This window comes from Haemaphysalis longicornis, unplaced genomic scaffold (assembly GCF_048455015.1).
Source record: "Haemaphysalis longicornis isolate Haplotype H1 unplaced genomic scaffold, Haemaphysalis longicornis Haplotype H1 scaffold_12, whole genome shotgun sequence".
In the NCBI taxonomy this organism is placed as follows: Eukaryota; Metazoa; Arthropoda; class Arachnida; order Ixodida; family Ixodidae; genus Haemaphysalis; species Haemaphysalis longicornis.
The window spans coordinates 88,070,959-88,097,009 of NW_027526225.1; the positions used below are offsets into that span (position 1 = coordinate 88,070,959).

Consider the following 26,051-nt stretch of genomic DNA (forward strand, 5'->3'; position numbering starts at 1 on the left):
GTATGCAAGCGGTGGTGGTGGGCGTCATTATGGCATGCATATATGACGTGTGTGTGTGTGTGTGTCATATCACGTGCGATGTCCGGTTGTGCCGTGTACACGAACGCCGGACTGTTGCGTGAACGATTTCGTCAGCGGGGAGACAAGCGCCTCCTGCCTTAAGCGGAGAGTCGTCAGATGGAATGAGGATGATTGGGAAACGAGGGCGCCTGTCTCAACACCATCGAAGTGCGCTCTCACGGCTATAGATTTTCTTTTTAATTTTTTAAACATTGGTAACATCTTGGCGCGCTGCGGACGGTGCTGTTGCGCATGCTCAGTTATATAGTCCCGTCGAGTGTGCCAATTAAATCGGTGCTAGAACGGCCAAATGATAAATTGGCTTCCCCCAGGATGAAGAAGGTGAACATCGGCGATCGCCATCGGCAAACATCGGCGACCGCCATCGACACTGAGTAAGTGCTTCTGGAGATACCAGAGGCGTTGGGACAGAACTGTAATCGTGAAAAGCGAAATTGGAACTAAACTCACAGGGACAATTGATATTATGTTTTGCTTATCCCTTGGGGTACGACTGACGAGGTTGTCCTTAGTCAATGAGTCCTACCGTCGAATCCGAACAGCTTCGAGACCACTTATCCGTTTTAGCATAAATTCATCTTAAGAACAGTTCACCTACTCTTCCGCTGGTCTGTGATCTCAAGTGAACGTCTACAGTTTCGTGTATGCATGAATATAAATGAAAAAAAAAATGTGCCCATATATTCTGTTGAGATGGTCGTTTGCGCTGTGCTTCACACAGTAGCTCGCTACGCGCGAGCTCTGCTGCGAAGGACTGCTTCGCTCCCTCAGATGCACCGTCCTAACTTAGGAGTGTCGGTAGATGCGAGAGTGTAGCTACGTCATCTGCAAACCCAGCAATACCTCGCCCCTTACTTCTAGCTCCTCTCCAACCTGTTTGTTCGAGCATGCGCAAAGGACTGCTATGCCGCAGGTGTTGTCTGCGTACACGGGACCGCCTGATTTTTCTTTTGCAGACATTTTAAACTTTTTCGTCCTGGGAGCCGCCATTTTATCAGTGGGCTGTGCTAGCGGCTCTATGATTGGCGCAGTCAACAGGAAAATGTAACTGCGCATGCGCAACGCTGCCCAGAACATGTTCTGATCTTTTTACAGGTTAACGGATGATAAACCCTTTCATCCATTAATCTCCGTTAATCTGTTATAACATCAGAACATGTTCTGGGCAGCGTAGCGCATGCGCAATTACATTTTCCTGTCGACTGCTCCAATCATAGAGCCGCTAGCACAGCCCACTGATAAAGTGGCAGCTCCAGGGCTACCGATATACGCAAACTTTCTGCCCACTTTCTCGTTGAAGAATGAAACCGGGCGGGGAGACCTCTATCGTCGGCAGCACGTGCACCCACACACGCTTCCGCGCCGCCGCCGCCGCGAGTTCGCTCTCACTTTATGCAAAGCGTCCGAGTTTAGCAGTCGGCGCACGTTCACCGGGCGCCAACATCGTAAAATTCTTCCTCCGACCGGACGGGCGACGCGTCTCGACCGTTTCCGCCCCACAACGTCGTCGCCACTCAGATGTACATGTACAGTATAGACAGCTTATATCGAACCTGGTTTTAACGAAATCCCGGTTATAACGAACAAAGCTTCGTTTTCCGTACCATTTGTACCGTATATCTTATGTTCAAATATAGCCAAAAACGGGTGTGACAAACTAATTTCTGTTTCCCGGAGTGGTCGTTAAAAGCGCGATCGACTGTATACGTGGATCGGGGTTCCCTCCCCGCCGCTTTCATTCGAGCTGATGTCGCGGCCCGAAATCTGGCGCACTGCATCGCCGCCGCCGAAGGATTCGCAGCGTCCACCCTTTATCAAAACACCGGCGATAAAGATTTATGATGGCCAGTGCGTATCAAGGGAGGGGGGGATGATGAGCATTCTTTCGCGTTATTTGGAGCAATTAGCCAGCGCGTCTGGGGAGCGCTTCTGCGGGTAATTATAGGCGCCTGCGGGAAGCGGTGTCGAACGCCGGGAGTCGGGGATTCCTGATCGCCTCTCTTGAAAAAAACATTCTAGGATGCACGCATCCAGCATCACTTCTGGATTTTCTTCTCATCGTCCGCGTTTCTGCCCCGATTCGCGTCTATCTGGAAGGCTGAAAAAAAGTCGAGAGATGCTTCTTTCGTCGTTGCGGGGGCTCGAGTGCTCCACTGGTGTTGACTGCAGGCTCTGAATCCTATCCACTTCCCATAACCACCTTCCCCTTGGAAGGCCATAATGATGATAATGATGATGATGATGCCCCAGCTGTTTTTGGACGTGCCCACAAGGGTGGATTAGCCAGGGCTGAATCGCTGATTGTAACTCGTTAGGACTTTGAATACTAATTTGTTTCCAGAAAAAAGAAGGCCGCGAAATGAAAGTTCGCTTTGATAAAACCCCAATTACATGCATTAATTGTGCATCCTTTAGCGATTCAAGTGACTTGCAGCCGTAGTGCCGTCCTTCCGTGAATAAAGTGTATCATCATAATCATCATCCAAACCACGAATGTTCAAATCGGTCATAAACGTGAGGCGTGTAGCTTCCGCGCCAGTTCTCGTCCCTGAACTCGTGAATTACGCTTAAATCTGCACAATAAAGAGAAAATGCTTGGAATCAAGCAGAAATAATGCTTTTTTTTTGCTTTGCCTGATCTGGATGTGTATTGCGTTTGTTGTGCGTATACTGTACTGCTTCTTTTATCAACCATTACTATCGTTCTTGCTTTTGCGCGTGTATACACTTCGGTACACCTATCGCGTGAATTTTACAGTTCTTTGTTGTCTCCCATGTGAGACAATTCTCTGTTTTCTCCCCTCTATCTACAATACGTAGGTCCCGAAGTAAAACGAGAGAGCGAGAGAGAGACAGAGAGAGAGCGAGAGTAAATGTTTATTGAAAAGGAGAAGAGGTCGGCCTGAGAAACTGATCTCGGGACTGCTACTTCCCAGTGGGGGGAGGGTACTGGCGATCAAAAGAGAAAGGAATGAATATGGAAGGTGTGAGAAATGACAACGAAATCGACAAATGAACTATGCACAAGCAGTAAAACCAACAAAGGATAATCATGTGCTGAAAAGTGCACTGTAATAACCTGATTCAGCCGAAGTAAAATGAATAAAAGTATATAAGTACCCCCCTCCCATTTCCCACTCCCTACCACAGTGCTTGCTATCACATATCACAAATCTTGGTTCGCTTAGATATCTACGAAGAGGGCGGCCAGTTTCCAACTGTCACAACAGGAACGACAGTATGGCGCCCCCCGCCCTTCTTCCCATCCCATATTAGTTTTCTTTTCTTCTCACACCGATGACGTCACCGCGAGGCCTTGTCCCCGTTTCTTAGCGGTGACGGCGACGCGCCCGGAGAAATGCGTGCTCGGCGGCGCCCCGAATATAACCTTCTTCGTGTGTACGCCGACTGCCGCAGCTCACGGGCGACGGGAAAAAATACCCTTATTCACTGGTCTCTTTTCACCTTTGTGTTCCCTTTCTAGTTGGAATGAATCTTTGGCGACCGCAGGGCTGTATCACTGATCGTGCGTGTGACGTGTATACGCAGACACTTGCTGGCTCCCTCTCCTCGTTGCGCGAACGGGTTCGCCTTTAGCGGCCCTGACTCTGCGAACGAGTTTGTGCTCCAGTGGCCTTTCCCAGGCCTGCGAGATAACGACATGCGCGGGGGAGACCCCCCTGGTCGTCCGCTGAACCAGGCCTCGCTGTCCGACGGTCCACCGTCCAACGGGCGACTCAACGCCTCTGTGAGACGACGTCGCCGCCGTACACGCCCAACACGGTCGCGGCACGCCACACGGTATCACGAACCCAGACGTGTCCCTCATCGCGACATTATTCAGATTAAGCGTAAAAAATCCCAGGCCATCTCCACCAACGTGAAACCCAGAGAGGAGCGAAGCATGCAGTGTATTCTTGGCGCATTGGCGTTTTTGCCAACGGAGATGAAACCGTCGGGGGGTAGAGGTATCCAGCTTTGCCTTAAAGGACTCTTGTCTTTGAAGCACGAAGCACTCTAGCACGAGGCGTAAGCGAGTGTCCCGGTGTTTTATTTTTAGTACGCGTTACGTTCTAGCGCGAGGGGTAAACGAGTATCCCGATGCTTTAGTACCGTGACTACATGAGACGACGATTACGACGACGACGACAGGAGACGCCAACAGCCCCAGCCTCTGAGCGGCTTCGCCCCTAAAATCTCGGACGCAAAACCTGCAGCTGTCAGCCCCGCTGCGTAGTGGAATATTAAGACTGCGAATTAAGGTAGACGATCAGAGGCAAGCATTTCTAGCGGGAAATATGTCTTCGCCATTTCCCTAGTTTCTTCACGCGGAAATTCGCCGTTGAAATCGAATTCTCGATCTCGCGCTCAGCAACAGCTGGTGGCACACACGATTGAGTCGCACCGGGATTCCCTCCAACGCCGCGCGGTGTGTCCGGTCGCGGCTAAGCGGTTCACGCCGTTTCGTTACGCCCTCGCGCACCATTGCGTCACCTCGCACGCTCTGTGCACGCAAAGCTCGCAGCGCATAGCTTCCTCCTTATCGACCCGCAACGATCGACGACGATTCGTGGGTGCCGTTATGCGCACCATTAGCGCGGGCCGCTTTGTTGCGCGCACTCCGCGTGCGGTGCTCGCGTTTCGTGATGACTCCTCTTCCCTTGCGCCGGCCGGCCAGCCGGCCTCCGATTGTCGCCCGACAGTTTGTACTCGCGCGCGTATATCACCGCAGCGGGGAGAATCAGATCTGCGAGATGTGGTGCGCGGGGACGGCGGCGGTGCGACGGTTTTCACATCACTGAACGCGCGCCCGCCCGTGTGCGCGTGTGCATAAAGCATCGCTTTGTCGTTTGCGGGGCATGTGTGGTTTGTATAGATTGTGGGCTGTGTGTGGGTTGTAGAGATTGTGGGCGGGAACAAACCGATAAGCTACGGGAAGGATTGGTTTGAGAGGAGAGCTGACAACTCTATTAGGTTATCTTCGAAGCGGTCCGCAAACTCCGTTGACCCGGCGCTTTGACCGCCGTGGTTTGTTGCTTTACCGAAAGACGTTTGTCTTCAAGACTGACGGACAGCGCGATAGAAGTGCAGTGACGAAACGATTCCGCAAAGAAATTGCCCTAAGCTCTTGAAGTGCCCTCTGGGACTTTTGTTAATTAGTTAAGCATAGCATAAACCCAAGGCTTGGAGCCCGCCGAGTGCATTCGACAGCGGTGCAAATGCCCTCACGTTCACTCCACGCACAACAGACAGCATCGTACAACCGCGGGCATTCCTTTTCACGGGTGAAATTCATCAGCGGTCAGCGCTGGACAGACAGAGAGACGGAGAGTTGAGATGGTCCATTAGAGGCCGCGCGTGGAGCGACCGGACGATATGTGTTACGTGGCTCTCGCTGCGTTGTTCAACGCGTGTCACGACGCTTTCACCCCCGCCGGACGTTTGCCCCTACCGCCACTCATTGTGGCGGCCTCGTCCATTGCTCCTGCTGCGTCCGAATAGCGGCCGCATGAACGGAATGCGGCGGCTTCCTGAACGCCAGGCGCTGGTGAAAGCCGCAGGACGTGACGGAGTCATATACAACAAAACGCCCCCTCCCCCTCCGCCATCAGATCCGACCGACCAAAGCGCACGCCGCTCCGCTCGCCGCCGCAACGCTCCGCATCAAAGGACACGCGGCGTGCAGTTTGTATAGGGAGACGTTGGGGGAACGCAAACGGGGCAGTTTTCGCACTTATCACGGCAAAGAGAGAATGCCGAAACGTCGTTTGCGCTCGGATGGGAGGCTGTTTCGACGGGCCTTTTTCTCGAATATGGCTCGCCGCCGATACGAGTGGTATCGTAGATTCTCTTATTTCGAATACACCTAGTTTTCGTCTCTCTGGACATAACTTTTCTCGCCGGAACGCGTTACGAGCCTAGATTCGCTATCTTAGGCGTGAGGAAGCCATACAGCGCACCCCTCCCTCCCCTTTGGACAAAGGGTGCCGCCGGCGGGACGCGTGACTCTGACGAGGCGTATACACGTCAAAGAGTGCGATACTAGCGGACAGGTGTGTACAGCCAACTCTCCGAACCCACAAGGAAATCACTTGACACCTTTGTTCGCAACTAGAAGGGGGAGGGGGATGCTGAAACGTCGTTCGCGGATGGGCGCGTATCTCTCGCTGTCTATTTCCTTTATTTTTTGTTGTTTATAGAGTGAGGGTATACTTTTCCCACGGCTGCGTGCTCTTATGATGCAACATACGATAAGCCTTACTGCGCAGGCGGCCCGCAGTAAGTAAAGCTGATCTCGAGATTCTGCGCGTTGATTTAGACAGGATGCGCGTTCCGTTCTCGCATACCATGCATGATATGTCCATTTGAGCCGTTTTCGCGCCGTCTGCGCCGGCACATTCGTGACTAAAAAAAGCATTGACGGACTCTGCTAATACCGTGCAATCCGCGCTTTGGACTAAATGCGCCTTCTGTGCTCCCTCAGGCGCAGTGTAGTATATTTTTACTCTACATGACGTCGTGCATTATCATTGTCATCATCATCATCATCACCAGTCTATGTATGTTGATGCAGAATGAAGGTCTCTACCATTGATTTACAACTGCTCCTGCCCCGTGCTGCCCAAATCCGTTCTTCAACCTAGTTACGAAATCTCATCCCTCCATCCAGTTATTGGTCTCCTTCTAATGACGTCATATTTATCTCTATATTACATCGCGTTAACCAGGGCGTTGGTGATTTGTATTCGGGCGTGCGGTGTTGTCTTAGCGCCCCTTTAGCCTGAAAGTTTCAATGAATTCTAGTCGCCCAGCTTTCCTACGCGCATTTTTCTCGTCGCACTGCTGCTTCCTTCATTCTTTGCATCAAAATCACAGCGAGAATCGAATAAATTTGCGCACTGAGATTCATCTCGAATTCAGAAAACCGAGGTTCGTAATTCTGCGACAGGTTCCCACCTCAAATTCCGCACCGACGAATCACGAACAGCTACTGCGAACACCGCTTTCCGTCCGACTACCAACACGCGTTGGTAAACTACACTGGTAGAAAAAACGGAATGCCACCCCGAACGCGGAAGTTCCCAGCGATACTTCAGGTCGCCCACGAGAAAGAAACAAAATCGCGGCTCGCAAGTTCCGAAAGGGATCGGCCTCTCTTCGCGGTCGGCGGAACTGCATAAAGCAGTCAAGGTCGCGCTCACCTGCCTCCCAACCAAAGCGAGCGCATTTGTATACCGCACCGTTACGGCGCTGAGGCTCGCAGCCTGCGTTTCGGCGCGAAGTATTGGGCCGTATGCATTAAACAACCAACCGGCGGGGCAGGGGATCCTACGCTGGCATAACGTTCCGGTTTGGCGGGCCCGCCAGCCGTTCCCAATTCTCCGGCGAAGCCTACGCTCGTTCTCGTGCATGCCGGAGGCGGTGGCGGCAGCGCCGAACCACACCACGCAGCGTCGTGGCTCAGAACGGCCCGACCGACGACTGCGTGGGTAGCGCGATTGCTTTGACCCGCCCGCTTGACCCTCCCCGATGAAATATCATCGGACGAGCGGCTGGACTCGTCAGGGGGACGCGGTACGGGCCCTCGTTCCTCCGCTGTGCGGAGCTATGCGGAAGGAGACGGATAAAACAAATGAAAAGGAGAGGAGAAAAGGGGCGAGCTTGAGGTGTACCGGGCTGCGAAAAGCCGTGGGAAACGGCTGGGATTCGGAATTCGTTTTGGTAGTGCTGCCGGGCGCTGACGCAGAAACATATATTACCTCGTTTTCTCGTCGAGAAGGGAGTGTGCATAAGGAAAGAACTTCAAACGGGTGAAGTAACTACGGGGATGAGAAAGCACGACTCATGAGGGGAGGGGGGCATACGCTGTAAATTCCACACTACGCTAGGAGGGAAAGAAAAGGGGAAAAAAGTGGCGAACTTAAACGCGCGTTATAACGAAATCGTTGTATTCGACATTTCGCTTTATTCGAAGTGTTTCATGGTGTACCACTTTTAACGAAATATTGCTTATAACGAGGCCAGTTTTCACTGCCCAAAAACTCGCAACAACTAGCGTCACTAAATAAAGGCTTTTAGAGCATCGGCACTCCTTTCTCTCATTGTTATGTGCCGCCAGGATTTTCATTGGTCGGTCGGCACCACGTGACATTTGTTTACATATGGGCGCAGCCATTTTGTGTCTGGGCGCCTCTCCTCTTTCTCTGCTGCGTGGACGCTAGGGCGGCCGGTCACACTCTACCCGTCATAACCGGCGGCGGTTTCGTTGCGAGATGGCAACACTGCAAGCCAGAAACAAAATGGCCCCCAGACGCTTCCGGGTGCACTACAGTGAACTAGAATGTCTTGATCGACGCTAGTAACAACGATCGGTTTATTGTGCTCTCTTCCACCAATACAGGCAATCCTTTCACGTGTGAGGTCTTCCAATGCCGTAGTACCTTCTTGGCTGGTCTGTCCGCTCGTACCCAGTCTGCGCGAAGACGCGGATACTAAAGCCCTGGCCAGCTTTTAAAGCGAGAGCTTTCTTAGCAGGAGCGATGGCGTCTTCTCAAAGAAACTAATGCATTTCCCCGTAGACCGATTGGTCGAACGAAAAGCTCTGACGAGATCTCTGGACACACGGCGCGTGCGTGAAACCGGGCTTCCATTGTGCCAAAGCGATTACTCGAAATTCGCGATAAAGAAACGGTGCTAGATAAGATAAAGTAGGTTAAAAAATTGCATAAGACAATGCACGCTGCATATCGATCACGAAGAAGGAGTGCAATAGTGTAGCTTTACCTCAAAAACCGCGTATCGGTATACATCTCGGTCGTTCGTAGATGCGTTTACTTGGTGTGCGAGAAATCGTCGCGGGGGTTCGTTTTTCGTTTGCGATTAGGGGCCCTGAGGGTTTGACGATCGATTGGACGCACTTTCAGCGAAGATTGGACGCACTGTTAGGTTTCGCGCTTCTCTAAACTTTCTTCAGTAATGGGTGGTAAAGTTTTGTCTTAGCTTCTCATGGCACACGCGACCACCCGCGGCTTTCGTAATTCTACAATTGCTTGCAGGACTACATGCAGTCAACGTTCGCTTTCTGTCATGCCTTTCTGTTTACTTACGTCGACCTGCGCAGTGTGTCGACATCCACGCGCAATGTGTTTCGACTCCGCCCTGAAACGAGAAAGCGTGCAAACGGCGCGAAAAAATTAAGAAAGGCACCCGAGCCGCGATCGGTCACCAGAAGCGGCCAGCGCGGCATGGCGTTTCCTTGCGGGCGGTTTTCCCCGGCCCGCGCTTCGCGGGAAATTACGTTCGCGCGCGCGAGGTGCGCAGCGGGGAGCATGTCTTCTCGCTCGGTGACAAATAACCCGCGAAGACTTGGCTCTTTGATGTTTTAGTTGTTATTGGGGGATTCCTGCGGGCTTTGGCTGCGTGCGTCTTGGCTGGGTCACCGGGAAATTTTGCGGCCTGCACTCAGTGCTGTGGGAACGCGACCTTAGCGCGTTCCCTTTGGTTCGGCTTCGCCACACCGCTTGCTCCTCGCGGGAACTTGCTCGGCAAGACGTCGGCGAGGGGGATCTACCTCCTCGCCGTAGGAGTGTCTTTAAGCCGGTGAGCGCGCGCGGGATGCGAGCTGCGGGGGAGAGTTGGAGCTCGGGAAGCGAGGCGTCAGGACGCGCCTGGTGATCTCCTTCCTTCGAGGATCGGGCAAAAAGGAGGGCGACAATGGCTGCCATCGGTGTCCCGGCGAGGCAAACGCGAGCGCGCTGAGGCGGCGCCCCGGCGATGACTGTTGTCGCGGTGAGTCGAACCTCTCGATTCCCTTAAATTGCCCGGGCGAGGAACTAGATCCTCGCCGTCAACCAGCTAGCCTGCATGCTCTTTGAATGTTTATTATCCTGTAATAAATGTCAATGAGCGAAAACACTTGTCGCTTCCTTTGTTCCGTCGAGCCACGGCCCGCCGCGGCTGGCGCGGTACAGCGCGCAGCCGCGGGGTGGGGGCAGATAGCTTGCTAGCTGGACGAAACGAGAAGACGGAGACGGATTAGTCTCTCTCGTCGCCGGTTTTGCTATTGCAGGGAAAAGTAAACCAATCTACTTTAACCCCTCTATAACCCCACATCTGGCGCATCAACGTGGGGCTGGCTCTCGGAACATGGAACATGTCTTTGTTCGGTGTGAGAAAAGTTCTTTGTCCGAACCTGACAAGTGTTACTGCTAGCGTGAATCAGATCGCTAGCGGAGGCAGGCGTACTTTCTTGAGAGCGGAGTGAACGTTGCTACAATGTGCTAGAACATGTGAGCGCCGAGTTTTCTCAGTGCGCCGTTTAGGCGGGACGTTTCTGCCGCGGCAAATTGAGGCACTGAAATTCTGAAGTCCAGCACCCATGACGCGCTAGGGCATAAGGCCCGCGCTGTAATTGCAAGCCCGAAGTGAGCGAGTACGGAAGCTGCGTTGTTTGGCCCGATTTTCTTTTTCTCTGCTGTCTCTTTTATCGACTCCGGGAGTCGGGGCTCTTCGAGCCGTGTGGCCAGGGGCCACGGGTGCCGTATGGGCTGTCTGGTATTGCGGCTCGGCACCGGGCGTTCCGACATCGCGAGACGCGATGGGCGCCGCCGCTCATTAAGCTGTTTGTGTTGCAGCGAGCGGGTAGGGCCGACGACAAAGCCGATGTCTCCTTCACGGCTGTGCGAATGGGGCAGTAGAGCAAGCCTCTGGGTTGCCGGTCGTTGCCAAAGATGCGTATTGCCCGAAGGCTTTTCGGAGCCGGCACCGCGTGGGAGAGGGCACGACCGAGGGGGACGTAGCTCGGGAGCAGACGGACGGGAAACGGCCCCTCTTCTCCACTGAATGGCGGGGTGCGTGTCGTCGGAATGCTTGTTTTAAGTGGTTCTGCACGTAGCGAGAAAACAGATCTCCTTCGCCTCAAGAAAGTGAGTTTTTTTTGTGCGCTGTCGGAAACCGTCTTTTGACAGCCGCAATTGTTTAGCGTTGTGCCACGCGGCCGATGCTGAGGAATAGCATTTCTTCCTTGCCTGACTTCATGGCTTGCGGGAATGCCGATGTGATACGCAATGCGAGTTGAGTCACCCAGGCTTGCTTGCTACGCGATGTCTGTGATGCCACCTGCTGCTCCGAGACTACGAGCGTTCCAGAGCTGGGTACCACTCGCGGCTGTCCTGGCGTGGCGGCTACTTGGAGGAGGCCTGGCAGCGGCTCCGTGGGAGTTCCCTACGGCTGCTGTTTACCTCCATGACGGAGGGCGTGTTGGTGCGGGCGGCGCCGTCGTGTGCTTCATGGCTTGGCGTCACTTCGGTGCTGTGCCGCACTTTGCGGTCGCGAGGCTCCTGGACCTGCTGATACGTCCTCGGTGCGTCCGGGCTGACAGCAGCAGCTGTACGGACGTCATCTATCAGCGCAGTCGCTACACTTGCTCGGGCTGGCTTCAGCCTTACCCTTCGAAACCCTGGCCTGCTGTCTTCGGCCATGGCCGGACGGGACCTGCTGAATCTCACCACCGACTGACAAGAGCGCCAGTGCGAGCAACGATGCTCGTGTTGGCCTGAGCTGTGCTGCGCTACGTCGAACCTATAGCTGAGAACTCTGCGGCCCCCGTTGCATTGGGCCAGCTTATGCCTTCTCAGCGGGTCTTGACGAAAGCAGCCCTAGGCACAGCTGTCTACGACGAAACTGCATCTGCGCTTGGCATGCCTATTCGAGCCAAAGTGTGCACCGTCACCTCAGAGGTGTTACCTGCGACACCTGAGCGTTAGATTGTGCATGGGCGAAAGATTGTGCATGCGGCTGACGATGCATGTTTGATGACGGCGAGTGCGAGGAGAGCTACTACGCGGGGGCGAACCTTCATGTTCTGTATACTGTTACGAACATTGCGTTTAGATGTCCCCGTGTGCTATTAGGCAGTTTTAGCATATCGTTACCGTGTTTACGTTACCGTTTACCGTGTTTGCGGTAGTAGACTACGCAGCGCGAGAGTTACCGCGAACGGTAACTTACCGGCACAGGCTTCACCGTCGCCAGCGCTTCCGGTAACACGGTAAACGGTAACGCAAACACGGTAACGATATGCTAAAACTGCCTATTCTTTCCACCGTACGGAAACGTTTAAGGTTGGAGGGATGTGGGAACGCGACCTTAGCGCGTTCCCTTTGGTTCGGCTTCGCCACACCGCTTGCTCCTCGCGGGAACTTGCTCGGCAAGACGTCGGCGAGGGGGATCTACCTCCTCGCCGTAGGAGTGTCTTTAAGCCGGTGAGCGCGCGCGGGATGCGAGCTGCGGGGGAGAGTTGGAGCTCGGGAAGCGAGGCGTCAGGACGCGCCTGGTGATCTCCTTCCTTCGAGGATCGGGCAAAAAGGAGGGCGACAATGGCTGCCATCGGTGTCCCGGCGAGGCAAACGCGAGCGCGCTGAGGCGGCGCCCCGGCGATGACTGTTGTCGCGGTGAGTCGAACCTCTCGATTCCCTTAAATTGCCCGGGCGAGGAACTAGATCCTCGCCGTCAACCAGCTAGCCTGCATGCTCTTTGAATGTTTATTATCCTGTAATAAATGTCAATGAGCGAAAACACTTGTCGCTTCCTTTGTTCCGTCGAGCCACGGCCCGCCGCGGCTGGCGCGGTACAGCGCGCAGCCGCGGGGTGGGGGCAGATAGCTTGCTAGCTGGACGAAACGAGAAGACGGAGACGGATTAGTCTCTCTCGTCGCCGGTTTTGCTATTGCAGGGAAAAGTAAACCAATCTACTTTAACCCCTCTATAACCCCACAGTGCATAGACAGGCATGGCGAGGCCAGTGCTAATGGCGGCATCCCTAGTGTAGCTCTAGTGTAACACCAGTGTAACGTCAGTGTACACTGGCAGCGCTAGTGTAGCTTAAGTGTAACACCAGTGTACCCTGGATACACAAGTGTTGCTCTGTGTAACACCAATGTAGCGTCAGTGTACCCTGGCTACACTTGTGTATAACGCAATAATAACCCCACATGTCGGTCATCCTCCTGCCCCTACGTTCTGCTGCAATACGAGGTCAAGGCAGAAGTGGATGGTAACTAACTACACCCCCATGGAAAATATTTGATCGCCTGAAGATTGGGGAGCTGTAAAATGCTTTCTGGTTCCAGCGGCAGGTATGCCAACAATAGGAGCCTCAGCTCAGTGCCAGTGTTTCGACGAGAACCTTTCAAGTTCCATCTACGAGTCTAATCCATGCTATCTCGTTTGTCTTGCGTGCTTAGTGGTCACGTACGATGTTATATTTTGTTTCGAAACATTCAATTTCAGCCGAACTTTGTCCTGGTATGTCAGCCGTAGCGCGAATGGGCACCACGAGAAAGCATGACGTCGAAAGCGCGTACAGTTCTGTCGTGTCTTAACGCCGGTATCCGCCGGGCTGCGCGGAATTGCCCCGCGCGCAACGTCTTCTGCCCACGCGCCCAGAAATGCGGACGCGGTTCCTCCTTGTGCACGCCAGCACGAGGAAGGAAAAGAAACGAAAAGAAAACCAGACACGGCCTGTCCTCCCACACGCCCACAGGAGCGCCTGGAGAGAGCGTGCGTTTATAAAATACTAGTAGAGCGCTCTCGCGAGGCCGCGACGTCGGACGCCGCCGCTGAAATGCCGGCGCTTTTACATACCGCGTGTGCTTCCCGGCGTTTAGTCACGCCTTCATTAAGAACGCGGGCACGGACGCCGGCGGATGGGGTGTTCCGCCGCCGCGTATTCCTCGCATTCTTTATTGGGGCCCCACACAGGCAGGGCGACCGCCCAGCCTACAGCGCGGGATGGCAGGAACTATTTTCCGCATGCTACCGTTCTTATGCAGCTAGCTGCCTTTCCTTCCTCTTTCAACGCGGAGAAAGAACGAATGGCGCCGAACAGAAGCAGCGGCACGGCGAATGCGGAGAATGTCATCGCGTCGTGTTTTCCCTCACGCCTTACGAGCTTGTCGACGTCGACAATGCGTGTGTGCTTGTTTCCGAAGTATGAAAAAGGGAGAGGGGGTTATGAGCGTGACGTCACGAGAAGGAGCTTGCTCAACGACGCCGTCTCATGAAATCGGAGCGCGGGGTTCCGTAATGAATCACCGTAATCGACGCCTTGTGTGGTCAATCGGTGGGCACTATGTGCTTGGATGTAATCCGTGATAAGGATATGGCGGATTGATGGTACTAGTGAGGTAATTATGCTCCCACTCCTGGGTTACGGCGGAGCGCGGAACTCGACGACCGCTTTTAAATCACCGCAGACGGGTGCTCCGCACTAGCTGCGAGCGAAGTGATTGCTTTAACGCGCACTGCATGAGCGTTAACACAAAGTTTCGTTTATGTACGCGCTCGACTGCCGCGTAGCTTGGAAACGAAAACTGAAGCCTCGTCCTGGTATTCTGAGTCCTTCCTCCACTCCAGCTTGCAGTGAAGGAGATCCTTGAAATGGCTTTTCCTACGCATAAGCATTGCAGAATTCTCCCCTCAGCCGAATGGAGGGAGCAAATGTCGCGGAGGAGGGACTCAGAATACCGCCCTCGGGCAGACCGACATGTCAAGTATTCGTCAAAGTACAGCTAACACCGAACATTCCTTCAGTGTTTGGGCACATCGTATTTTCCCATGATTGTGCAGCGTTTTTTTTTTTTAACTGTGGCGCAAGAGGATTCACCGGCACATCTTCGTATGACTGTTGGCGCAAAGACAACATTAGGCTGCAGTCAGTCGCACACTGGGACACCCCACGGATTACATCACCCTCCTAACTTTCATTTTCGTATTTATTTATCCTCATCATCATATCCCTGCCGAAGAATAAGATAGAGGTCTCTCTTCACTCCCAACGCACCGTTATGAAGCGTTGTAGTAGAAACGGGAGAGTGAGCTCTTTATTTTTGCTCACGTGGCTTCTCCTGTGCGTTCCCGCTACGAACGGTAAGTTGCGAGGAAGTTACGACAGATCGAATCTCACGCTCGCGCTCAAGACGCGTCCAGACACGCAGCGGTGCAAACGAGTTCTTTGACGGCGGCGGCGGCACGGCAACCTGTCTGCACAGCGGTCGGCGATGACGGCTTTCCCGTGCCGCGGTGTCTTTTCGGTCACGACTGGTCTTTAAAAATAGAAGGGATACCGGCGTAACTTCCCAGCCGCTTCGCTGACCGCGTGCGCTTGCAGAAAACGCGGTGTCCTTGCGTTAGGCTTAAAGACGGAGCACGGTGCAACGTTTAGCGCGAGCTAATGCCGGAGGAATTCCAGGAACGTGGTTTGTTGGAACGATAAGAAAAATAAAACTACGAGCCGGATTCAGGAAGCTGTTTCGACGCATCGCAAGCCGTACTATACCTGCCTGGGCTGCATTCTTCTACAACGCTGCAAAACTAGTTTTTGTTAACCTAAACGCGAGTTAAGGCGTCCGATTGCGAGATAGGGCTGGTTGCAAAACGTCAGTGCCGTGGACGTTGACCCAATTCCCAAGCAAAGGTACAGTTACGGGTAATTTGGCTGCGGGTCGCTTAACGCTTGGCCTCAACTGAAGTTTCTGGCTCACATGCTACGATCAACCTCGCTATAACGAACACTGATATAGCGAATTATCGGCTATAGCGAACTAAGCACAAACTTTGGTTGGTCATGCTTTATTTCAATGACACTTATTCTTTTATAACGAAACTGATGCCGCGAGAGCCGCGCGCGATATTGGATATAACAGTGAAATATTTGACCAGGAGGCTGAGAAGTATACTTCAAAAAAGCCCCGTCGTCCGAAACTGCAGAAGTATAAAGGCCCCTTTGTTCGTGGAGACTGTAAAAAAGCTTCATCCGGCTCAGTCCTGTGAGTAACCACCAGACAAAGATCCCATCCTTTACCGAATAAATAAGGACGCAGGCCTGTTTTGTCAAGTGAACTTTGTTCTGTTGTAATTTCACGTACTCATGTTCCGGGTCATTGAGGTCAAAATGCAGCAAGGAGAAAGGTAAGCGTTATCTTGCTTATAGTAGATTTGAAGCCTAAAAAATGCATTTTCGGGTCGAATATTCTTGCGCGAGCCAGATTTTCGATTTGTTAGAGCCACTTTCTACTGTTACAACGAATAACGGATATAGCGAACTAATTTTCTGTCCCGATACTACTTCGCTATAACGAGGTTCGACTGTACCGTAATCCATCGCTGATACCTTACGGCGACACATCAAAGCGCGAGCTGTAGTTCGAACGCGATCGTCTCGACAAACGAACCTGTTCTGTACCATAGTTTTCTTTAGTTCAGTGAGTAAATAGATTTGAAGCTTCGGAAAAAAGTACAACAAACGCTCTTCTGTGACGAAACCATCGGGACGGTTAACTGACTTCGTTAAAAGCTGTGGTTTGTTAAAAGCGAATATGGTTAGCTCTCCCTGCACTGGAGTTCGGGCTGTAAAAACAGCGAATAAAGCGAGAATTACAACGAACCGACTTGTAACGAAGGTATAAGCAAGAAATCACGAAAACAATGCCTTGGCGAGTGCATGCACGCGTCCCCAGCGAGTTCCGGGCTGTCGTTCATATTTTACCGCTTTCCTGTTTCCCTGCGTACAGTTGCTCCATATATTTCGTAAACCGCACGCGCGCATTTCCCCTAAAATGTTTCGATATTTTTTAACGTCGACATCTCGCGCTCAGCCAACTCTCACGACGCTGTCCGTCAGCATTGCGCCCTAAATCATAGAAACTCTCAGCTCCGTTCTCGTGAGTTATTTTTCCGGAAAATTGTAAATTCGTCTTTCTTTTTCCCGTTTCGCATCTAACCTGTGTAGTACAGCCCCTTAAAGGGACCACGAAGCCAAAATTAAAGTCCGGTTCATTAGAAAGACTGCTTTGTTTTGATATCAATGACACCAATTTTATAGCAAACTTCGAACAAATAATGGAGATATCGAAGAAAACATGTGGAACAGTGGCGACTCCCTAGTCATTTTCCGGCAACTTTTCTATGACGTCACAGAATCTTGTTTGTGCGATTGGCACCCGCCGACCTAAACCATCGCTAAGACATGATTGGACCATTGTAGCGAGGCCGGTAGTTCCGTTTGATCGCATCACTTAAATGCTAACCAGGAGTTAACATTAAAAACTATGCTTTTAACGCCGGCCCTCATGACGTCACTGCCGTCCATAACACGTCCCTGCAGCGCGAAGTTTAAAAGTGTTTCGACACTTCTTGTGTTTTTAGGGTTAAAAAACGTCTTTTGTGGCTGAAGTGAAGCTGAGTGAGATGCTGAAGTCCATTCCTTTCAAATTAAACAAAAGTGTAATCGGGGCTGGGGCTGTTGGCGTCTCCTGACGTCGTCGTAATCGTCGTCTCATGTAGTCACAGTACGAAAACACCGGGGAAACTCGTTTACGCCCCGCGCTAAAGAGCTTCGTGATTCAAAGACAAGATACCTTTCACAGCAAAGCTGTGTACCTCTACCCCCCAACAGTTTCATCTCCGTTGGCAAAAACGCCAAGAATACACTTATACACTGCATGCTTCGACACCCCGCGGTTTCACGTTAGTGCATGGCCGGGGATATATATATTTTTTTCGCCTTCATGGGCCATTAAGCAGCCTTAACACCGAGTGAGACGCTCGTCAACCATCAAACAAGGCACCCGAAGTCACGTGGCCCCATTTCTATACCTGGACAAGAAGACGTGGGAGGGCACGCGGAAAGATTGCGGCTTCGATGCATGATCGCGTATCGGAATGCCAGAGGCATTACAGCATTCGAGGCGGCACGCTCCCGAGAAAGATCAACGAGGTGAGGTCAAGACGGCCGGCAACTTGGTTTCCCCCCCTATACTTTCTCCCCGCCCGACTGGACAGCGCGTTGAGTCACTCGAGCGCCGAATCAACAGGTGGCGAGTTATTTTCTCCTCTTTTTCCTCCCCCCTAGAAGGCTGTTGCGGCGTATTGCGTCATTCTGGAATGGTGATTGGAGGTGATATATGCTCTTGCGGCGTGCGGGCAAGGTTGAGAGAAATAACACACGAGGCAGCCGTAAATGGTCGGCGGTTTGCGAAGGCGCGTTCAAAGGGGAAAGAGAACGCGGCCGAGATGATGTTCATGGTCAGACCGTCTGCAGCTGCGGCCGTGAACTTTGAACTCCGAGGCCGAAATCGTATGAGGGAGCTCCTCGGATTGTAACTACCGGAAATAAAGGAACAGGAAAGAAAGAGCACTACACCTTTAGAAATGGAAAACGTGCCGGAGAAAAACAAATAGAAAGCGATCGTTCCTTTGCAGTCTGTGTTTGGTTTCCGTGCTTCTTAGGCACAGTTGAAATCGTGACTTTGTAAAAGGTAGAATGTATGTCGCTAATGTATGAACTGGTACGCAGGAACGGTTTGTGGCCGCCTCTGCGGTTCCGCCAGATAGCTTTCTTTTATTTTTATATTTTTGACCCGCATTTATGTTTGGAGACCAGGAAGATGGGTTCTGCTGGGACTTTTTTTTTTTTTTTCTTGAACGGTCTGCTTCATGTGAAGCTAGTTTTATTGGCATACGGTGGCTTAAAGCCGCCCGGCTTTACGTGAAACGCTTCTCTTGCGCATTGGCTTTCTCGACTAGAATAGCGTTGTGTAAGATGACGCATACCGTGCCAAGATCTCCCGCTGCCATGTCGCGATCATTCGACGACGTAGCTATCCGAAAATTGAAGCTGTGCAAAACCTCTACAACGATTCATTTTTTCAAACTATCAGGGCATTTTCATTGTAAGTACTATGATGTCAAGTCTTATTAACCCTACATGTTTTGTCACATTCCAGAAGGTGTCTTGCATTTGTGGACCACCACAGTCCGGTAGTTCAATAACGTTGGCCAGAACCTGCCTCCTTCATATCCTAACGCCTCAATCACCTTTACGATGTTCATTATCCACATTACAACACATTCATTTCAACACCCAACCTGCCGTTATTGGAATGACATGCCTGGCTGATTACTCACCCTGAGCTTTTCGGAAAACACTTGGAAATTCGATGTTCTGATTTCCTGCACGCAGTTTTAAATTTTGCGTTCAATTTATTAGTTTTTTACGCTTATGTTCATTCATCGTGTTTTAGGTGTCGTGCGTAGGTTGTAATTTTGGTGTCCTTGTTCGGCTGTTTACTTCAGTTTGGTTTGTACGCATGATTTTTTTTTTTCGCCCTGCATTTAGATTGTAAATTTGGTGTAGTTCATCACGTGAACGATTTTTTTTTCTTTTAATAGCGACAGGCTCCGAATTTGACAGAACAACGAAACGCAGCAGAATGTTTGATCACTCCCGTTTTTTCCCCCTACACCACCCACACCCCTTTAGGAAGTGCCTGTACTGCGATTTTCTCGAAGTAGAATGTAAACAACTGTGAACCGAACACACGCCCCCTAATGTTGCGCGCAAGCCGTGTAACAACAAAACGACACAGTTGTTTGCGTCCTAAAAACCCGGTATTAGGGAAGCGCAGTTGGAAGCGATTGAAAACTAGGCGCCCAACTTCGGCCAAAATCTCTCATCTCTCGCTCTGTAGTCGTAACGCTAGAGGCGGCTACAAAAAAGTCCTAACGGGGTTTGCCTTGTTCGCCGAGGGTTTCAGGGTTTCACAAACACTGGAACACCAACTAGTTTTCCACCGTTGGCATTACTTCGCCGCAGTTATTCGAAATTCCGAAGAGTTAATCGTAGTGGAGATGGAACTAAGGCGAACGCGGTGTTCGCCATCATAAACGTGAAGCGTCTAACGTGAAAGCAGAGCAACTCACCTTGGTGGAAAGCGAACAGCATCAGGTGAAGAATAGCCAACCGCAGCGATGACGTCATCGTAGTTTCGGTAGCGGACGCCATCGCCTCCTTCGATTAAGTAGCAGGTCACCGACGGTGCAACACCACCACTGCGCGCGTGACACCGCGTCGACGAACCCTACACTCGCCGTCCCGTAGACGGCCTCAGTTCACGAGTCGAAGAGGAAGCACGGTGAACTTTTCCCTAACGTCGATCTCCTGAGTTCCGTGACACCTAACGTAACGTCATGGGATGTCCAGTGTGCACCAAAACTCGCCCCGAAGAACTCAGTAAACGCACGGTAAGACAAAAATGAGACGCTCTTTGCGCACAGCCGAAGTCGCGGCGTTGACAGGAGAGCGTCCGACTCCACGTGCGTCTCGTGCGAGACCGGTCGTCGAAACCGGCGGCGACGACTGCGTTCCTCACGTGCGCCTCCGTCGTCGTCGGAGGCCTGAATGAGCCGGCCGGTGGTAGTCGGAGAGCGGAGGGGGGTTGGGGAAGTTGGTTGGCTGACGGGACCGGCCCGCCGCGGCTGGCTGGGGTGTTGTGGGCCGCCGCTATGCCTTCTCGTTTCGTCTTTTTTTTTGTAGTGCGTGCGTGCGTGCCGGCGGCCGCCGGCAGTTCTCTCTCACTTTTCAGGGAGAGGGAAATGGCCGCCGGAGTTTTCAGTTTAAAAGGCGCGCGAGGGGGCTGGGGTGGAAAGGAAGAAAACGAAATGAATCTCAGCTGGCCAGCAGAAGAACGAGGGGAGAGTGGAGGGTACGAGCTTTTTTCCAAGATCTCTCGCTCTTTTGAGCAACCTTCTTTCGTACTTGGAAAGGCCCTTCCTTCCTCGACCATTTCTGCTCTGGTAGGTGCACTCGGTGCACGTCGCGTTTGTGTGGTCGTCGTCCCAGGTAGCGCCGCTCCATTCCACCGGCCGTCCGAAAAGGTCTCTGGTTTCAGGGAAGAAGCCCGGAAAGCGGAGGGAACAAAGAACTCTTCCTCTAGCGTCTTTTTTCCGCTTCTTTCTTACTTTTAAATGCAGAGCATTTCGGTAACTCACGATGTCACCCGCGTTGACGTCCGTCGTAGTCCGCACCGTCGTTGTCCGCACCCCTCCCCTACACTATATAAAAAAAAAATACTATCCGGCGCCTGGTTTCGATCCCTCGACCCTGCGGGCGGAACGCAATGTACATGGTGCTCCACCCACTGCGCCACAAAGCCGACACAGAATGGGAGGCTACGAACGCACCTTATATCCTTGACTCATTCAAAGTACGTCAAGAAGCTGCTGATACAACGCATTGACTACCACCAACTCCCCAAACACTAAACGTTAACGCAATACACCCACCCCCTATGCGGCGCATTTACTCGAGTCCCCCTCGCGGGGAGATGGGACCGCCAAAAACAACGCGTTGTGGACTGCGCAGTAAGGTGCCGGCACGTGCGAGAACCGCTCGCGCTGTTCGTTCCAGGCAGGGGGCGCGCGAGCACTGCGAAGGCGGGAAATTTGAACTGCTTTGGACAAACCTCCGTTCAATTCATCAAGAGAGAAGTGAGACAGGGAGGCGAAGAGCGTGATGGGTAGTAGTAGTAAGCGGATAACGGTGCCACAGGCCGTTATGGCGAATCACTGCTCTGCATTTACGACAGCTTTCACGTTAAGTGGAACGGCTTTTCTTTCTTTTTCTGCCGGGGACGAGAGTAGCAAAGGGAGAAGGATGAGAATTGGGATGGATCGTCCCAACAAACAAACTTCTCGGCTGCGCCCAGCAGACGATTACTTGTGCGCTTGGTTAGACGAGTGAGTTCGTTCTGAGCGCTGACAGAAGCATATGGAACTTATTTCGACGGTACGGGTAGACGCTGAGCAACAAGAGACGCCGCCAGTGCAGTGGTCAGTGTCGTTTGCGAAGGAAAGGTCATTGTTCTGAGCGCCAAGTCTGGGTGGTATTGGCTAGTGATGCTAGTATTGGCCAAGTACGCTGGTCGTGTCTTCGAGGAAGTTGGCTAGACTTTTTTCTGGTCGCCTGGTTATGTTGGGTTGTCTGTCTAGGCATATTTACATCGAGGCGTACTTTTTTCCATGGGAGTAAACAGGGAGTCCGCGGAAGAAAAAAAGTAACGAAAGCAGCATTCGGAGAACCTGCAATTAGGTTGGGTTCCGCTCGCTTTGAAGCAGCAAAAAAAGAAAAAAAGAAAGAACCGAAAGATTCGCTTTATTATATCTTCATTAGAAAATTTTGTGGATCGGTTTGTCTTGCTTTGTTGTCATACGCAGGCCAGTGTGTTAACAGTTCTTGTGGTTCAAGCTCAACCTTTCCCCAATTACATTTCCGTATTGCAAAATGTTTGCTTCGTTCAGTCTTATAATTTTTTTCCTTATAAACAAGTTTATAAATGTGTTATAAATTTGTATTATAGCTAAGTCTCATAATGTTTGTTTCAAGTAAGCTGGCGTGGGATTAACCCCAATCATAGAGAGAAATAATTGTTGTAGACCCTGTCCTTGCTCTAGACAACATACCGCATTTGCGCGATTCTAATGAGCCCCGATTGTAACGCGCAGGTGAGTTTACCTAAGAAAATTGAGTTTACCTAAAAAAATCATTTGAGGCCCGCAACTGTGGCAACAATGCTGAGCACGAGGTCGCGGGTTCGATTCCCGGCCGCGGCGGCCGCTTTTCTGATGGAGGCGAAAAGCAAAAACGCCCGTGTGTACGAGATTTCGGCGCACGATAAAGATCCCCAGGTGGTCAAATTAATCCGGAGCCCTCCACTACGGCGCGCCTCATCGCCTGCGTTGCGTCGGCGCGTTAAACCCCAGAATCAATCAACTGTGGCAACAAAAATTCTTTGCACTTCAGGAGAAGTGTCAGAGGTGTTTTACATTTCTAAATATCGTAAATCTTGCTTCAGCCAACCTTCTGTGACCTTGCACATAAGGGAAGTTTCTTATCTTGCAGAGAGTGGGCCTTGACAATATGCAGACCTGCGCATTGGTCTCTTCTGTAATTTAACTCATTTAACACGCGCGGTTTACTGCATACATATTCGCTTTTTAAAGCGAAGCGTTTTACCTCTACCCCCCAAGGGTTCTGTCACGACCGTTGGTGTCAACAGAAAACTCCCGCAACCAAATAAAAGAAATTACTGGCACCGCCAGGAATCGAACCTGGAACGAACAGACAAACGAAGCGAGCGCCCGTTGTCTTACCAATTGAGCTACGAACCCAGGCGGAGACGCGGGAGGCACACGGTGCACTTACCGAGCACATCTGCGGGATTACTCCCCGCGTTTTCGCTGAACGGCACGTGAAAGCGTCACGCGACCTCTCGCGCGCTGTGCGCTCCACCCACGGGAAGTGTAGTGGCCTTGGGAATGCGCTAGGACTTAGTTAAAAACGGAAGCTCACACCAGTGCATAGCTTCACTTCTCCGTCCTTGCCGCCGATCTCGTCGCCTCCGGCGGCGGCGGCAGAGACGGAGGAGTGGGATCGTCTAACACCGGGTTTGAGCTTCCTTTAACTTTATTTAAAAAAAAAAGTTTTATTCAAGTGCTTCACTACTACAACTCAACCGACCACCGTTCATGAATCATGCATTGATTTAACCTTAGCAAAGAATATCTATTTGAAGTAATAAAGGGCGTGGTTAAGGGAATTTCACTTGTCTCTGGCTTCACTCTTTGCACATCCACGTGTGTGAATTCAAGTGATATCACATGGGTAATCGTTGCGGGTGTCGGTTACAGCTTCGCTTTCCAACCACCTCCACAGGGTGGATTGGCGCGCATTTTTTTCAATAAAACCATCAGTTGTGAGTGCAGCGTTGTGTTTGTACCCTTTCTCGTCCTTGTCTTTATCAGTGCGCCGGTTCTTTTTCAGTGTGAAAACATAGCAACTCGCCCAACTTGCTATCCTGGTGTTTCATAAACTTGCTTATCTAGCTCCTTCCTGCTGGCTTTAAAGCTGGAGCGGAGAACATCCAGTTTCAGTTTATTCATCTCTTATTTACAGAAGTATTCAATACGGTGTTTGAATTCGTAGCCAATTGGATAGTAGCGGGTCCAATGCAAAATACGTCATGTCTGCAGCGGAGCCACAACGACATGTTGAAAAATAGAAGGTAAGTGAGGATATCATAACGTATAATAACATAACATATCATGCGACGAACCGTATCCCCACATAACATAGCACGTCATAATATTCATTACATTCAAACGAAAAAGGCAATGATCATGACCAATCATGACGTATACAAACTTTGCGAATAGTGTTTTAAAGCCACAAAGGGTGTTGCATGGTTTGTCATGCGACAAACCATATCACGGCATAACATAACACAGTCATAACATTTATCACATTCAAACAACAAAAGAAGCAACGATCATGATGTATACAAACTTTGCAAATAGTCATTCTGGGCAACAGCGCGAAAAAAAGACGTGGATGAAGGGAACGGACAGGACGAGCGCTGGCTCACAACTATATTTTATTCACGTGATCCGTGCGGAAAATAAGCGTTTACAACAGAAGAGAGCAAAGTCCGGTGTGGAAAAGTCCGGCAGCGACAAGCGTGAGTCCACGTCGTTATCCTACGTTGTCAATTCTTTGGTGAGCCAGGGGTTGAGGTTGATGGAAGCTGATAAGGAGGGTATGTTTGTGATAATTCCGGAGGGTCAGTTTAACGAGAAGGCTCTCGGAGCGATCAAAAAAAAAAAAATTTGCACGAGTCTCTGTTAAGGCCAAGACGTTTAGGCAGAATGCTGTTGCCCTGCTTATTGACCTTAACCTTGAAAGCATGGCAACCGAGGTTAAGAAGGCTGAAAAGTCTTGTCTGGACATCTTTTTTACTGCCAAAACCCACAAGAGGGGTGTGCCGTTCCACGCAATTGTTACAGAACGAAATACATGGCAGTATGTGGTCTCGGGCTTTCACCAGAAGCATTTGAACTCTTTGAAGGTGCAAGATCCCTTCCGTATTATGAATTCAGAGGCGCTCGTACGCCTTCCTTCAGGCGGACAATCCGGGAACCTGCCACGCCATCAGTGTTGACGTAACTGACCTTTCCTTCTCTTTGCCGCACGATGAACTGATGGAAAGTGTTAGATTATGCATCCTTGAAAGCAATGATGAGGAACTCCTGCGGCCTACATATTCCGTCTTTTCTGGAACTGCTGTCCTGCTACCTGAAGTCGACAGTTGTTGGCTATGATGGAGCACTTTTTATTCAAAAGAAAGGGGTTTGCATAAGGTCCAGAGTTGCCCCGGTGTTGAGTGAAATTTTCTTAAGTAGAGTGGACAGGAAATTTGCCGCCAGCATAGAAGGAAAGGTTGTTCACGTGCTCCGCTACGTTGACGATTTTCTGGTACTGTTTAAAAGAGCGGACTACGCAAATTCAGCACGATCTTTTCTTGCCCTTTTTCATGAGTGTGGCCTTGCGCTTCAAATTACGGTTGAATTTCTGCAAGAAGGGGTGCTTCAGTTTCTTGACTTGAGCCTGACCTTCCTGCCGTCCCATGATTGCTGGTGCTATCAGCCACGTGCTAAGAAACCCCTGCTCCCTTACGCCTCTACTCACTCGAAGGTAATCAAGCAAGGCATAGCTTTTTCGTCACTCAAAGCTGCTCTAACGAAGTCGTGCCCACACAGCATTCCAGAAAGCTTTCATCAGCAAGTTCACCGGCTACAGTGCGCACGTTTCCCACGTCATGTACTCTCACGCGCATGCGAAAAACTGGTTAAGCGCCTCCCGGCATCGGGCTTGGCCGACGCTCTGGGCCCTGCAGTGAAGCCTGAACGGTTTGCTGTTGTTCCCTACGCACATAGGCTGCCCCACGGGCTAAAAAATGTAGCGCAGCGCTATGGTGTTGGTGTGGCTTTTCTGCGCCACATAAGCTTACCAAGATGTGTGCTCAAGTGCGCAGCCGCGCAGAGGGCAATCGTACAGAGGGTAGCTGTGGCGTGTAACACAGACCAAGGTTTGTTCCGTGCGAGACGGGTATAGCTTATCGGCTTCCTCTGTCTTGAGGCAAGAGCTACGTAGGTCAGAGTGGCCGATGTGTCAACACTCGCCTAGGCGAGCATAGAAGGTCGCTAAAAGCGACCACCTACTCCCGGCTGGCAGACCACTGCCGTGCATGCGGCTGCTATCCTTTGCTAAAAGAAACGACCGTTCTTTCCAGACACGCC

At 51.5% G+C, this 26,051-nt stretch overlaps 1 protein-coding gene across 1 annotated transcript in view; it reads right to left on the minus strand.

Moving 5' to 3' along the window:
* Positions 1-20,397, minus strand: part of LOC144162950 (uncharacterized) — a 105,317-nt gene extending 84,920 nt beyond the window's left edge. Inside the window, exon 1 of the mRNA XM_077693686.1 lies at positions 19,842-20,397. Coding sequence (XP_077549812.1) covers positions 19,842-19,923 — 82 coding nt within the window. The 5' untranslated portion in view covers positions 19,924-20,397. The remainder of the gene's footprint in view (positions 1-19,841) is intronic.
* Between the last annotated feature and the right edge of the window lie 5,654 nt (positions 20,398-26,051).